The sequence below is a fragment of the Vespa mandarinia genome, chromosome 2 (assembly GCF_050613455.1).
Source record: "Vespa mandarinia isolate Hongniang chromosome 2, ASM5061345v1, whole genome shotgun sequence".
Lineage (NCBI taxonomy): Eukaryota > Metazoa > Arthropoda > Insecta > Hymenoptera > Vespidae > Vespa > Vespa mandarinia.
The window spans coordinates 16,575,001-16,592,500 of NC_140811.1; the positions used below are offsets into that span (position 1 = coordinate 16,575,001).

Genomic DNA, 17,500 nt, shown 5'->3' on the forward strand with positions numbered 1-17,500 from the left:
TAATTCATTTGAAATGTCAAAAATTATGGATTTATTAATAAGAATATAATTATATATCGATATTTCACAATAATTCATTTGGATCGTCAAATCAATAAGAATAGTTGTCGAAACATTTTCAAATATTTCCCGCGAGAATATTTCTTTATGATCAAATAAATGACAAAAAAATCCATTATTTTACAGTGATTAATTAGGATCGTCAAAAGATACGAATAGATATACTTGAACATTGGAAAATATTTCTCGTGAGAAAATTTCGATAATAGATCGATAAAGATTATATGCTGTTGTGTTTCGTGATCATTGAAATTATCGTTTAAAAATCGAAAATTATCATGTAGGTATTATATACATATCTATCAAAATGGATATAAAAAGATGTGAAGCTTGATTGTTTAAGAAGAGATATACCTATCGTGATATTTTTCTTACCTTTTATTTTTTCTTTTTTTCTTTTTTCTATCGAAACAAAATATCAATGATCAATCAAAATCGATCATGTTCTTAGTATCTAACTATTATCGCGATAGAAACGTAACTTATTTTCTCATACGTTTATATCAAGGTCATCGTCGACTTCGTGGCGTCTTATGAAGATATCGAGAAAGGGAGAATGAGAGAGAGAGAGAGAGAGAGAGAGAGAGAGAGAGAGAGAGAGAGAGAGAGAGAGAGGGAGAGGGAGAGGGAGAGGGAGAGAGGGAGAAAAACGATTCAGAAATCTTTCGTTCCTTCGGATTTACGACGTAGACGTTGTTGTTCTATTGACCTTTGCTTCCCTATCTCTAAGAGAAGAGAAACGTAAATACTACATACGTACATAAACACGTATGTATATATAAGTTTTCCATACGTATGAACAGTTTCAACTATTCTGACGAACGTTCGAGAAGTAACATTAAAGGACTTATTACGTTTTCCGCATGTTTAACGGTAATTACAAAGTAACTCGGAGTCACGTGAAATATTCTTCTAATGTGCCGTGTAAATTCAAAGTCGTTTCGATGTGAAAGAGAGAAAGAGTGAGTAAGAGAAAGAGAGCGAGAGAGAGAGAGAGAGAGAGAGAGAGAAAGGGAGAAAAGAAAGAGAGAAAGAGAGAAAGAGAGAAACGTGCCGTGCGTTCAGAAAAGATGTTTATTATCGGTAAACCGAGCTGTTCGGAGACCCTCTTGCCCCCGTTGACGTTGGTTCTCATTGGTAGACGTTCGACGTTCGTATCAGTCGGTTCTCGGTTTGCTTGGCGCGTGCACACACTTCGATCGTGAAAAAAAAAAAAAAGAAAAGAAAGAAAGAAGGAAAGAAAAGAAAAATAGCTAGCTGGTCGTGTTCGATCGGAAGATCGATTTTTGACGGGGTTGGAGGGAGGAGAGTAGAGGAGAGAAGAGGAGAGGAGAGGAGAAGAGAGGAGAGCAGAGGAGAAGAGAAGAGCAGAGAAGTGAGAACGTGACGAAGCACGAAACGAGTTCGATCGCGTTTACATATGTACATACATACATATGTATATATATATATATGTATGTATGTATGTATGTATGTACGTATATCGATTAAATCCGATTTTTAACTTCTCGACATTCTTACGTTTTCTGTATGAACTATCGCGTTTCAAGGTCACCCTTGTAACTGGTTAACTTTTTTCGCGAGTTCTCGGTGTTGCATGGTCCTGGTGTAGAGAAGTCATTCAGTATCTTGAAGTTGTAATTCAAAGAAGGAGAAGACGGACAAGAAGAAGAAGAAGAAAAAAGGGAAGAAGGGGTAAAGGTATCTAAGCGAGGAAAGGGCTCGAGTAAGGAGGAGAGAAAAAAGAGAAGAAAAGGATATTGTAGAAGAAGAAGAAGAAGAAGAAGAAGAAGTAGAAGAAACGAAGGAGGTATCTGCAGTAGAATCTGAGAAGGAAAGATAGAAAAAGATAGAGATAGATAGATAGATAGATAGATAGATAGATAGAGAGAGAGAGAGAGAGAGAGAGAGAGAGAGGGAAAGGGAGAAAGCTAAAAAATCAGCCGAACTCTTTCTCTCCCTTGACAGAACCTTCCTCCTCTTTTTATCCCTCCGTTTCCCTCTCTATCCTCCCTCTCCCTCTTACTCGAACGTATCACGAAGCTGGCACCTGTCCTCGTTTACCTGGAGAACGCTCCGCCCCGACCAATGGAGTCTCGAGGGGTCCGCTGAAGGCTCCTACCATCGGAAGAGAGAGAGAGGGCCCGTTTGTCGAGTGGTAGTGGTGGTGGTGGTGGTGATGGTGGTGGTGGTGGTGGTGGTGGTGGTGATGATGGTGGGAGTCTTTCGGCATCATCCACCACCACCAACAGTAATAGCACGAGTATAAGTCGCTAAGAAAAGAGAGAAAGAGAGAGTGAGAGAGAGACAGAGAGAGAGAAAGAGAGAGAAGGGACCTACCGGCGTCTCTACGAGTTGTTTTGGTGGGGACAGGAAGAGGGGCCTACCCCGTCTAGAGCTCGTAGTATACTATAGAAGTAAGCAAGCAAGAAAGCAAGAAAGAGAGAGAGATATATAGAGATAGAGAGAGATAGAGAGACAGAGAGAGAGAGAGAGAGAGAGTAGTGTAGGGGGTATCCACCGAAAGCCATCGCCGGCATTTCCCACCACCGGCTCGTCCGGAAAACGTGAGGTACACGCGAGTCCACGCTTCCGGAGGCTGACTTTCAGTCTCGGGAGTCCGCCAGAGTCTGATCAACGCGAGACTCTTCTTTTTTTTTTTTGTTTTTGTTTTTCTTTTTCCGTACATTTCATTTCCACGCAATCCGATCGTGTTATACATATGTAAATACGTAGGTGCCTGCCTCGTCGATTGGATATAATGAAATCGGTAGTGTTCCTCGTTAGCTCGTTGTTTATCATCTTGAAGATGTAGAGTCGTGTTTCTTCCTTTTCTCCTTTTTTTTCAAATATTTTGGTGATTTGACAACGACAATATTCCGATTAACGCGATAGTGATTAAATTAGAGTGCTTCTCTTTCTCTTTCTCTTTCTTTCTCTCTTTCTTTCTCTCTCTTTCTATCTCTCTCTCTATCTATCTGTCTATCTATTTATTTATCTATCTTTCTCTTTCTTTTTCTCTTTCATTCTCTTCCTCACTCTCTCTCTCTCTCTCTCTCTTTCTTTCTCTTTCTCTCTCTCTCTCTCTCTCTCTCTCTGTCTCTCTCTTATCAAGAGAACCTAACTATAAGTATAATACATCTATATATCTACGTATAGATATAGATAGATAAGAGGTGGTAACAAGAGAGAGAGAGTGCTTTCTCCAGGGTCGCTGTGGTGATGCCCTGGTTATGGTTAAGCGTGAGTAGTGGTGAGGTAAGTGGAGAGAGAGGGAAGAAGAAAAGAGGAGGACAGCCGTTTTCCTCGTCATCGTGGTGGATCAAGCGTTCGTTCATCGAACGAACGTCTGACACCCTTTTTCATCGAGGAAGAAGAGGAGGAGGTGGAAGAAAAAGAAGGTGGTGGTAGTGAAAGGGGTAGTGATAAAGCAAAGAAGAGGAAGAAGAAGAGGAGGAAGAAAAAGAAAACAAAAAAAAGAGAAAAAGGAAACGAAAAGGATTAAAAAAAAAAATTAATAAACAAATATATATATATATATATATATATATATATAATTGCACATATATAGTTGCGTGGAACGGAAGAAAAATTGAGCGATTCGTTCGCTCGAATTATGGTGTGCCATCATAATCATCATTGTCATATGGGCCTCCTAAGGGCCAGCAGCCACCGTAGCTGGGCCTTTGGGAGGCGAGGAGACCAAGTACCGTCGGTACTACGCGTTTTCCTCTTGATATTGGCACTTTGGATGCCGGTATTTGACAACGGTGCTCTTGTACTCGCCTGCGGACCCGGCAGAGGCGCCGGAAGACGTCTTGGTCCGAAGAAGGTCACGCCTCTTGTCTTTAAACAGCACGTGCCCAACGTCAGCGAAAACACGCTACCGGCAAGTGGACTCAGCGATGGACGTGTGTCAAGACACGATCCAAGATTTCGTGATCTTGTGCCAAACTATAATGCCGATATCATTTTCAAGGACGAGGAGGGTACCGGTGCCGATAGATTCATGACGCAGGTAAATATATCCTTTATTATTAATTTACTTTTCTTTCTCTCATAGATTTTTTTTCCCCTTCGTCTTCTATCAATTTCGATTTTACAAATTTAAACAATTTTTATTATTATCATCGATCAATTACGTTCGTAATAGATCTATCCTTCCATTTTTTTTTTCTCCCCTCTAAACAGATGATCTAAACATAATTTACAATAAATACGAATCATTCGTCGAAGTTTTATTTAGTTACTTCGTAATAGGTGTGTGTGTGTGTGTGTGTGTGTGTGTGTGCATACATGTAGATATACGACATGCTTATGTACGTATACACGTATGTGAACCTTTTTTTATGCGATAATTGATGATTTTACAAGATAATTTCTATGAAAGATTTCAAGTTAATGGAAGATTTAAGAATTAGATAAATCATTCGTTAGAGATTTTCTTTCGATCGTTACTAAGGTGTTATAGAAAATTGACTGACTTAAACATTAAACGTTGTCGTTGGACATCGTAGTCGTTTAACTCACGATAAAGTATTGTACATACATATACACTTTACTGTGTCAACGTGCGATAAAGATGGTCGTCGTCTTTGCGGAACACACGGCTACGATGAATCATCGAAGGGACGAGGGAGACACATTGTACGATAATTTATAAACTCTCTCACGTTTACATGTGAACGTCGATATAGATCGATATTCTCCCTCGATTGATTGGTTTACAATGTTGACTTTTTTTTTCTTCGATTTTATTTTCGTGTCAGATTTCATAAATCGACGATTGATCTTGACCTTTATTGATTTTACTGATATCTCTGGTTACAATACACTATGTATGAATTTTATATTAGAAATAACATTTATACATTGTTTTTCCATACTTTGACTTTATAACAATACATTGTCCTTTTTTTTCGTATATATATATATATATATATATATATATATATATGAAAAATCAAAAAGAGGCATATTATGTAAAATAAAATATACAAAATAATTTTACATCTACATATACATATACAATATTATTATGATAAATAAATTATTTTAATTATATTATATTTAATAATATTATTAAAGTGATTAATAAATAATATTATATACAGATGTAATATAATAATTTTATCTGTATGAGAAATTATTAGTAAAAGTTGGATTTTCTTTATAAATGCATGAATTGGATTTTTAAATTGCGAAACATGTTTTAAAGTGAAAGAGAAAAAAGAAAAAACAAGCCATGAATCTTTCAAATGACCCATATATACAATATATATATATATATGTATATATATATATATATATATATATATATATATATATATACATATAGGAATGTGGAAGATATGTATATACATATATATATATATTTTTTTATGTAATACTTATAACGCATAAAAATTGAAAATAGCGTAGCCATCGACCTTTACATTCGAATCTGTTAATAGTAATGGAATAATTTACGGACAATAATTAAAGTGATTAAAAGAATGTTTAATGTTTCTAATACTTGCGTATATCTTAGATCTTTAAATAGATCTAACCGATCGATCGATGAGGTTCACCGTAAGAATTATATTCTCGTTTTTCTTTTTTTCTTTTTTTTTTTTTCTCCTTTACTCTTTTTTTTTTCTCATTTTCCATCTCTAAGAATAAGCATGTATTATTATTCTTGATACGCCAGAGTCTCGATTGGTTGTTTATTTATTTATCATACGTGAAATAGAACAGATTGCTATGAATTCTCTTTTCCCTTTGATATATCCCGAAGAAACGATCTCTCACCGTACTCATAGATCTTCCTTCGTTTTCTTCGACAAGACATCGTCGACATTCTTTCACCGTACTTGGAATACAAGAGTTTCTCTCTCTCTCTCTCTCTCTTTCTCTCTTTTTCTCTTCTCGTTCCTTTCAACCTGCTACACACAATGTTCCCTCTCGCTTATAGAAAATGAGAATACGCATTCTTCGCGATTCTCTACACATATACACGCACACACACACACACTCACACACATATATATATACACATGATGTATACATATACAGTTGATAACTTGCAAGTCGAGTAGCATGCTTTACAGAAATCCTCCTGACGTACATATGTATATACACACACACACACACACATACATACATGTATACATACATACATACATACATACATACATATATTATACATATATATATATATATATATATCTACATACGTACTGCAATTTCTCCTTCTTGTGAATATCGACTCGCTAAAGGTATCATAAGAAAGAGAAAGAGAGAGAGAGACAGAAAGGGAGTAAGAGAGAGAGAGAGAGAGAGAGAGAGAGAGAGAGAGGGAGAGACAGTGAGAAATAGAGAGAAAGAGAGAGAGAGAGAGAGAGAGAGAAAGAAGAACGTCGGGAGTCTATTACGATGCTCACCTATGTCGTAGTTATAACGGTACTCTATCAAGCGCGTAATCGCAGTAACGCGTGTTACTTGCCATATGACAAACTAGCTGAGAGGTTCCTTTCCTTCTCGTCGTTAAACGTCGGCAGGTGATTCACGCGAAAAAGAAGACTTCCCCGATCCTTCCCAGTAAATAATACCCACCTATAGCGGTTGAATCGTCTAACGTGACCAATTGGAAATTGATTAACTCGAACGATCTTGACCTTGACACTTTACTTTTTTCTTTCTTTTTTTTTTTCTTCGCTCATCCCTCGATCCCTTCCATTCTCTCTCTCTCTCTCTCTCTCTCTCTCTCTCTCTCTCTCCACTGTCTTCTCTAACACCCCTCACTCCAACCTCCTCCACCCCCTGGTCCTTTTCGATTTATTTATTACAAATACGTTGTATATAACTTGACAAATTCCTATTCATCACGTATAACATATATAACATATAATATATATATATATATATATATATATATAATGTATGTATAATATGTGAGTATGTATATGTGTGTGCGTGTGTGTGTGTGTGTGTTTATGATACACGATCGTAGTGTCAAATGATTTTCTAAGAAAACGAAAGCAACAGACTGCCTGTTTATTTCTACCGTTCGTTTATTACGAGCATACATATAACTGAACTTGGAAATAACTGAATGAATTCTTCCAATGACTTCTAAGATTTCTTACATTCCTAGTTTAATAATAATAATAATAATAATAATAATAATAATAATAATAATAATAATAATAATAATAATAATAATAATAATAATAATAATAATAATAATAATAATAATAATGATGATGACGATGACGATGACGATGATGATGATGATGATGATGATGATGATGATGATAATGATAATAGTAGTAGTAGTAATAGCAATAATGATAATAATAATCATAATAATAATGTTACGAATGCGAGCTCTTACATAAACATAGAGAATATATATATTTCTTCGTATATTCGTAAAGGAATGTTCCTTTTGGAATAGTGAAAACTGCTTGAACTTCTCCAAGAGATATTTTTATTGTCTTGCAGTTATATACTCGCCTCCGTTTTCTATTAAGTTTCTTTCTCGATAACCTTCTTTCTTTCTCCTTCTTTATCTTTCATTTTTTTAATGTATGATATATATCGTACGTGGGAAAGAATTACGACGGTAATAAAATTCACTGCAGTTCTTTACTTTATATTATGATCCTTGCCGATCATGTTCCCTCCTTTTCGAAAATTCGCTCGTATCTGTTTGATGATTTACCGACAATTTTCGTGAATGTTGAATTTTATGTAAAAAAAAAAAAAAAAAAAAAAAAAAAAAAGAAAAAAAGAAAAAAAGAAAAAAAACGCGAAGGAAAGTCAACAATCGCGTATTATCAGAGACATTTTATATATATGATCGATGATACATCGATGATCAAATTGATAAATTCTTTTCTTCCGAGATATATATATATATATATATGTGATAAATGAGATGATGATGATGATGATGATGATTGTTGATGACGATGATACTCTTCGATATAACGCAATGAAATTGTGTCGTTGGTTTTGTTTCAATGAAAGGAAAAAAAAATAACAAAAAAGAAAAAGAAAAAAAAAAGAAAAAAAGAAGAAAAAGGAAAAATATAGAAATTATATTTCTTGAAATTGTTCGAAACATAATTTTTTTTAAATTATCAAATGTCATAACGTGAAACTTATATTTATATAGAAAATATTTTATACATTAATATTGACTTTTTCATTTCACTGATCTTAACATTCGAACGGCAAAGAAGCCATTTAAAATTGGCACGCGAGTGAATTCGTAGGAAGTAGGGTGTCGTCTCGATTGAATTGAATCGAATCGAATTGAATCGAATCGAGAATTCACCTGTCTGTGAAAAAGAGATTTAGTTATTTCTTTTTAAAAACCTCTATAAGAGAAGGACTCTCTTTCTCTCTCTCTCTCTCTCTCTCTCTCTTTCTCTGTAGACGTTCTATATCTATCTCTTCTTGTCTCCTTTCTCAAGCCGCGTTTATTCACCGTCCATAGAGCGTCCATTAGTGCTTTATTCATGCAGTTTTTATCGCTGTTTGCCTTCCACTTGGCGCCCCCGCGATGCGTCAAACGATTCTCTCTTTCACGACGACCGACTATCTTTTTCTCTCTCTCTCTCTCTCTCTCTCTCTTTCTCTCTCTCTCTCTCTCTCTCTCTCTCTCTCTCTCTACTGTATTGTATTCCAATTTGTAAGTCAACGAAAAAGATTGAAATGAAGAGAAAAGTTCTTTAATGGATTTAAATGAAGGATTACCGCTTGTATAATTATATTTTATTATCCAAAGAAATTGATTTATTTGATTTTTCGACTTTTACATAAGGGAATCTTCTATTTCTTTTTTTGCTATATATTTGTACTTTTCTCTCTCTCTCTCTCTCTCTTTCTCTCTCTCTCTCTCTTTGGGTCCTTATTTTTATCGAAAAAAAAAACGATAAACGTTGAATTGGCGCCAGTTCGGTTTAGTTTAAAAGAAAAGAAATCGATACATTCGATTAGGCTGTAAGGAGACCTTCTCTTTTCATCCTCTAGTCGCATATGTATCTATTCGTATTTTTCTTTCTCTCTCTCTCTCTCTCTTTCTCTCTCTGCCTGTCTATCTGTCTCTTTCATTCAATCTTCTTATTTTTATCGAAGTGAAGACAAGAATGAACGTTGAACCGGCGCCAGTTCATAGTTTTCACTCGTTCAAATATTTTACCATGTGTCGTCCATCTTTCGTACTTGTGTTTTCTCGATTTTCTATTTCTCTTTCCCTCTCTCTCTCTCTCTCTCTCTCTCTCTCTCTCTCTCTCTCTCTCTATCTGTCTGTCTGTCTGTCTCTCTTTCACGGTTTGTTTTAAAGCGTCTCCTTCACGAAGAGATAACGGTCTCCGGGAATCGATAAATCCTAAGAATATGACGCTATAGTCGTATCTTTTACGACTCCATCGGTGAGTCTTTGGAATTCGAATGATACTAATCTAAACGCTTTTAATTTCACTTTGTGAAGCGGACTATAATATAAATCGAACTGATTTATATAAAATAAATTTCTCGATTAAAAATAAGATATATATATATATATACATATTGTAAATATCGTGAATTTCAACTTTATCGAAGCTTCGAGATATTTATTTAATTACGATCATAATCGTAATTAATCAATATCGTGAGAAAATATTTCTATTTCGATTTTTCTTACGTTTGTACGTAATTCTTCTTCTTTTTTTCTTTCTTTCTTCCCTTTTGTTTTTTCCTAATTCATTTCCTTCCTCTTACTAATTCGTTTCTTCATCGATATTACTTTGTAAATCGAAATTGAAATCGGTGCTTTATCAGAGATCATATATTTTATTGAATATCATTCATGTTCCTTGCTCTGCGTGATCGCGACTCCCTAGAAGCGGCGTTTGGCCGCGGAATAAATAGGGAGAAAAAGCGCGCGCCGGCTCTAAGTGATTGTGGGTAGGTTTATGACCGCCATAACCGGTGTTTGGTTTGGCGCGTTAAAGCTCCCCCAATTACGGCAAATAAAGCCTAATGACCCACGCTTCTTCTCTACTCTTTTCCTTTTTTCATTCTTTTTTTTTTTTTCTTTTTTTTTTCGTTTTTATTATTATTTTTTTTTTCGTTTTTTTCTTCACTCCCCATACCAACCTCCCCACTCTTTCTACGTATCTTCTCTTTCGCATCTCGAATTTTTTCTGACCAAATGATTGACTTTATAAAATAGAATCTCGTACGAATGATTGGACAAAGAATTTTACTTCAAATTTTTTCAAAAGGGAAATAGAGAGAGAGAGAGAGAGAGAGAGAGAGAGAGAGAGAGAGAGAGAAAGAAAAATTTGGAGAAAAATTGAAAGAGAAAAAAGAGAAAATTGTCGAACAATTTTTTGCGAATTTTTCGATTTATAAAAGAGAGAGAGAGAGAGAAAGTTTGAAAGATCGATCTCTTAAGAAGCGAAGGACGAAATAAGAAGAGACCAGGATCATTTGTAGTGACTTGTACCCGGGTGTCCGATGACGATGAGGGGATGAACCAACGATGAGTAACTCGATAGGAGCACGTGGCGCCACGTGATACGCTCCTGAACTATGTTCTCGACATTCGTCATTGTATATCGTTACTCGTTAAAGATATCAAGGCAATATCAACAGTGTATTCTAGTTTAATTTAAAAAAAAGTAATGATTCTTTTTAAAGTTTTCACTTAATCGGGGATTTTTTTTTTCTCAAATATAACATTCTCCTTTTTACGGGTCCCTTCTGATCCGACAATACTATTTATTCCCTCGATCTATACGCGATGAGATTAGCATTTGGCGAAGTTTTCTTTTTCTTTTTTTTTTTCTTTTTTTTTTTTTTCTTTTTCTTCTTTTCTTTAATCATAATTTCGAAGAGAAAAGAATTTCAATTGATTCGACGTATCGAGCAACATTTTCATAATGTCCGATAATTCGTTTAGCGAATTTTTTTTTTTTTCTTTTTTTTTCTCTCTCTCTCTCTCTCTCTCTTTTCGTTTTTGTTTTTTTTTTCTCTTCCTTTTATCGATCGAAAATTGATACCTTCTTTTCGTCGTAATTTCGAAGAGAAGAAATTTAGTTAATTCGACGAATCAACATTTTCATAAAAACTTTTTTTATCTCTTTTTCCCCCTTTCCTTCTCTTTCGTCTTTTTCACAGCTCGAAACGATCGATCCTCGATCGAGGCCGTCGATCGAAAGCGATAAACAGGCCCGAAGCATTTATACATACATACATACATACATACATACATACATACATACATACATACATACACATACACACACACACACACATATATATATATATATATATATATATAATATAATATGAGACACCCACGCCACTAGTGATGGTGCTTACAAGGTTTCTTTTCAGCCAAGCGCATACCTGTAATAACGGGCTACGCATGGAAAGTAATGATTTAAGGTACGCTTGTCTCCCTCGAAAGTGGCATAACTTAGCAGCTCCGGCACGATGATCGAACCAGCTCCGAAGGTACCCATCCACCTTCATTGTCTTTCGACCGTCTCGATAGCTCTCCAACTCGAAACGACGATATTTCTGAGATTTACACATCGTCGACGCGCTTACCCACGCTCCTCTTATCGTTTCTCACCAAAGAATATTTCACGATCGGCACGAAAGTAGCCTTTCCTTATGGAATGGATCAAATTCTGTTCGTGTGCGTGTCGTAAAATTTCGTACGTAACGCACGAAACGTGAACGTGAGAAAAATCGCACATGCTTTCTTTCTATCTTTTTTTTTTTCTTTTTCTTTTCCTTTTTTTTTTTTTTTTTTTGTTTTCATAGAGGAGAGAGTAAGTCGAAAGGTATTAAAGGGAGGATAGAAAAGGAGGAGGAGGAGGAGGAGGAGGAGGAGGAGGAGGAAGAGGAGGAGGAACGATCGACGGCAAATGGTAAGGGAATGTTAGGGTTGTTTCATATCTAATCAGTATAATCGTATCTAATCGTGGATCTACAAGTGGAATTCTTGATGATGATCTTTAAGATATTATAAGGATATAGTTACGATTAGATTTGTAATATATTACTATATTATTTGTAATATATGAAATATTGAAATGATATTATCCCATTTAGGATCAGTATTTTAAATGAATGTATATACTTTTTAATTCAATTATTTTCCATTCAAATGTATATTTAAATGAACGTATAATTATGATAAAATATGAGTAGGTAATATAATATAACATAAGTGATTCAACTCCGATAATTTAATTATTTATTACTGATCAAAATATTCATATATATATGTATGTGTGTGTGTATGTGTGTGTGTATGCATGATAATTTAATTTGTAATAAATACTTAATTGTTAAATTAATAAAAATACTGAGAAAATAGATAAAAGTTATATTAAAATATATATAGATCAGTCAGCGATAGAAGATACACTTATAGATTTAATTATTATCTTAATATCTTTATAATATAATATAATTATTATAATTATTATAATTATATTAATAATAATAATAATAATAATAATAATAATAATAATAATAATAATAATAATAATAATAATATGTTTGTTAATAACTTTTTAGAATGAAGATTATTTCTCTTGAAAGTAAGATCCATTTGTACGTTCAAATAATATTATTTTCATATGAGAATAAAATTGATCAGACGAAAGATCTAATTATAAGGATTTACAATTGATATTATTGCAATCATAAAAAAAAAGAAAGGAAAAGAAGAAAAAAAGAAGATTGCTTACGTTTCTTCTCTTTTCTTTTTGTTTTTCTTCTTTTTCTTTTTTATTTTTCTTTTTTATCTTAATAATCGAGAAAAAAATAGAAGAAGAATAAGTGTAATCGAGAAAAGAGGATCGAGAAGAGAAAGAGAAGTTTATGAAGAGGAAAGAAGAAAAAAAAAAATAAAAGGAAAAAAAAAAGAAAGAAAAAATAAATAAATAAAAAAGAAAAGAAAAACAAAAAGGAAAAGAAAAGAAATGTATATGATGGCTAGGTAGACATGAAGATCCTTAACGACGACGAAACGATGAAAATCAATCAGCGAGGAGTATCATTCACTGAGAGATCCGGTAATTCAAGCCCTTTTCATTTTCGATGTTACTTATTGCACGACGGGGTTTTACTAATGTGAACGTTGGGATTAGACGGGAGACCTATGCGCGTCCAGCTAACGTATTCGTCTCTCTCGCTCTCTCTCTCTCTCTCTCTCTCTGTCTCTGTCTCTGTCTCTGTCTCTCTCTATGTCTCTTTCTCTCTGTCTGTCTTTTCAAGATGCAGCTTACACGTCTTAGCTTACGCGCCGTTATCTTCGAAGGTATAACCTCGTAAATCCATGGGCATTTGTTTCCTGCCCACCCTCGGGATCCGTCAAGATTACTGGCCATTAATCTCACTGCGATCATTCATACGTATACAACGACAAATCGCTACCTTCGGTTTCTATTCTATCTCTTTCTCTTTATCACAATTTTCTATCTCTTTCTTCGTTTTCTTTTTTCTTTTTCTTTTTCTTTGTTTCTCTTTCCCTTTTTCCTTTTTCCTTCCTTTTCTTTTTTCTTTCTCGTTACCGTATTCGTTCTTCTTTCCTTTTTCTACAACTAAGTTATCTATTCCTATTTGATTTAAAAAAAATTTTTTTTTTTAATTTCTTTGTTTGTTTTTTTTTCTTTTTTTTTTTTTTAAATAAAATCATATAGCACGTAAATGTAAAATTTAATGTATATACAATATGGTATAGAATTAATTGTTTAGATATTAATTTCTACGGTTTATACGATATGGATCTTTGTTAATATAGATCTAAATTATTATTATATTTTTTAAATATATACATATATATATATATATATATATATATTTAATTTTAGTACATAATATAGTATACACTCTCTATATGATATAAATCTATATAGAATGATCTATATGTATATATATATTTTAATATTTATTTTATTATTTATTTTCTTATATATTTAAAATGAAAGATAATAATTAAATAAATAAATAAATATATATATATATATATGTATACAATGTATTTATACAGTATTGTATTGTCTGATTAATTTCATTTTATACAATATAGACATATACATATTGTATTCTTATATGGTGATCGTTAATTTTATTTTAAAAGAACGCATCATATGAGATTATCTCTATCATCTCTTTAATATCATTTTATCTTTGATTTTTATTTCCCATTCTGTCTTCGAGACGAAAAATCTTTAAACCGTAACAACATAGTCCTCTTTCGTTGCATATTGAATCGTGATTTAACGAGCCAGGAAAATCGATTCCCCTTCCTTTCGATGCTAACGAATAAAGGGTTTGTATTGCCTGCCGTATTTCGCGAGTCGGCTTTCACGTTACGATATAGAGCATCGTAAAATAAATTTTAGTGACTCAGATGAATTTACTTTATTAGCACGTTAGAGCTTCGGGGGTTTGTCGGTGGTATGCTTGATCTTATAATGGACCCAAACGAAAGAGTCGCCATTCTATCTGGTGAGTCTCGCTGATTCTTCGCTCGCTGTATAATGGTCCCTCTACCGAGGACTGCCCAAAATATATAAGTCTTTAATAGCGATGGCTCCTTTCTTTCTTTCTCTCTTTATTTCTCTCTTTCTCTCTCTTTTTTTTTTGTACACAAGAAAAAAAAAGAATAGAGAAAAAAAGGAAAGGAAAGAAGCAAAGCAAAAAAAAAAGCAAAAAAAAAAAAAGAAAGGAAAGAAAAGACAAGTCCGGCGTTCTCGATCAAAGTGGTTTCCCTGTAAAGACGAGGACCGCGGTTTTACATCGCGTTAGAACCAGTTATACAGACAGGAGGCGCTTGTTAAACGAGACCGAGTCGGCTAGTGTAAACAGATCCGATAGTTAACAGCGTATCTCTCTGTCCAGTTTCGTTTCGATAAAGTCGAACAGATTCACTTCAGCGTAAATCTTCATTTTTAATGTGTTATCAAATACTTATTGGGATCTATGTATCATAATTGTAAATTGGATTTGTCTGATAATATATGTGAGAATCGTTCGATAATACGAATTCACATTGATCAGGGTAAAGATTCATAGGATAATATCTTATTTTCAAATTTAATATTTCTAAATCAATCTTATTTATATAGATAGATAGATAGATATATTATTTAAAGATATATCTTTATTTTTGTTGTTTATTTGTTTGTTTATTTATTTATTTATTTATTTATTTATTTATTTATTTATTTATTTATTTATTTATTTATTTATTTATTTATTTATTTATTTATTTATTTATTTCTTTTTTCTTTTTTCCCATCCGAAATTTCATCACTTCGAAATCCTTCAGATTGATAAAAGTATCCTTAGAACAATGTTCGAACACTTTTAAAATTTAATTCGTTTTAATTGTATTTGATTTTTTATTTTTATTTAAGATCTTTTTCACGTCGACATGATACCCAAAAAAATCATTGGCATTATCTTTGATACAAAAAAATGTTAATTTTAATTTCGAATTAAAAAGAAATTTTTTCTATTTCCTTTTTTGTTCGTTCGTTTGTTCGTTCGTTCGTTCGTTTGTTCGTTTGTTCTGAAATTATCTTTCGGACATTTTATCTCTTTTATTCATTTCGAACGCGTTTAAAATACAACGTTCTCAGATTTACATTTGAATTATACAATTATTTTCTAAATTTAATGTCACCTTATCAAAATACTTTCGATATATTTTTATCATTTCGTTATTAATTTCATCGTAACTATAAATGATACCATAATGGTCGATATTAATTTGAAATAATATTTATAATGTTTATTTAGAAAAAAAAATTTTTAACATTTTAATATTACTTTCGATAAATTATCTGTATTTCGTTGAATGTCGTCTTAACGAAATGATTATCCAGATCATGGCTGGAACGAAAAATGTTCAAGAGCACTTTTAATCGAAACAGAGGACGAAGAAGATTAAGAAGAGGATGAAGAAGTGAAGGTGGAGGAAGATGGAAAAAGAAAGAAAGAAAGAAAGAGAGAAAGAAAGAGAGAAAGAAGAAGAAGAAGAAGAAGAAGAAGAAGAAGAAGAACAGGAAAACGATCTTGAGAAAACGTCATTGTGGATAGAATGAACGGTGTTTAAGTCGAAAACCGCACTGATGGAGGATGCTTGAGATGGAGAATCGTATCTCTCTTGGCCGCTCTTCGATTATGTGTCGGAATAATACGGTGAGAACAAGCAAGAGGAGAGGGAGAAAGAAGAGAGAGAGCGAGAGAGAGAGAGAGAGAGAAAGAGAGAGAGAGATAGCATAAGAAGAGGATAGTAGAGGGGCAAGGAAAAAAGAGAAAGAGAGAGAGAAAGAGAGAAAGAAAGAGAGAGAGAGAAAGAAAGAGAGAAAGAGAGAGAGAGAGAGAGAGAGAGAGAGAGAGAGAAGGACGTAATCTGGTTGGTCCACCGAGCTTCAACGGAGAAAGGATGAAGGAAGGGCCGAGGGCTTCGAGCCGGCCGCCATAATGCATCGTGAGAAGTGTGCATGGGGTCAAACGGGTCAAAAGAACGTCATGGCGTTCCTTCGTCTCTCTATGGCGGCCGAGTTGCTCCACTCGCCAAAGGCCTCCTTCCATCTCTCTATCTCTTTCTTCGATTTCTTTTTGTTTTTCTTTCTTCCTTTTCTTTTCTTGTGCTTCTTTTTTTTTTCTTTTTTTTTTTTTTTTTTTTTTTTTCATTTATCTTTTACCTTTTTCTTTTTCTCTTTCGAATCGCCGTAGAACGCGCTTTACGTACGTACGCATCGTAGACGCAACGACGCGTCCTCCGCGAAAGACGACTTCATTCCGTTTACGATCCTCTTCTCTCTTGAGATTCGTAAAAATGGCGGAGGGAGTAACGTCAAAGCGGGAAATTTAAATGTTTTTTCTTTTTCTTTTTTTCTTTTTTGTCACGATTTTTTTAAACGATCTCAATTTCGATCGACGTTAATTCCATTCACTGTGATATTTTTTTTTTTTATTTAAACGATTTTTGTTTTTTTTATTATTTATTTATTTATTTATTTATTTATTTATTTATTTATTTATTTATTTATTTATTTATTTATTTATTTATTTATTTATTTATTTATTTATTTATTTATTTATTTATAGATTTCTATTTTTTTCTTTATTTCTTTTAAATGATTATCATGATTATTACACAATACAGTTTGTCCGTTAGAGAATGACATAAAACAAGACTAGAGATTTCCCTTTATGAATAAATTCCGCCCATCGTTTAGTAAAACGTACGTAAGCATTATTCTTATGCACGATTCTCTGTCTACCGTTCTCTTTCATGAATTCATCTAAATGCATTTGAATATTCTCTAGTGTGGTGCGTGCCTGACTCGACGTCTTTATTCTACTGGTTACGGTATTTCTAACGAAGAGAAAGAGAGAGAGAGAGAGAAAGAGACATACATAC

The 17,500-nt window shown here is 33.5% G+C and overlaps 1 protein-coding gene across 3 annotated transcripts in view; it reads left to right on the top strand.

Moving 5' to 3' along the window:
- hh (hedgehog signaling protein) overlaps positions 1-17,500 on the top strand; it is a 71,510-nt gene that overhangs the window by 6,512 nt on the left and 47,498 nt on the right. Inside the window, exons 1-2 of one of the 3 annotated variants that reach the window (XM_085654896.1) lie at positions 890-2,477; positions 3,220-4,078. In XM_085654896.1, the coding sequence (XP_085511022.1) occupies positions 3,677-4,078 (402 nt within the window). In that variant the 5' untranslated portion in view covers positions 890-2,477; positions 3,220-3,676. Of the gene's footprint in view, positions 1-889; positions 4,079-17,500 lie in introns of those variants that run through there. The other 2 variants (XM_085654897.1, XM_035867996.2) reach the window with 2 other exon arrangements.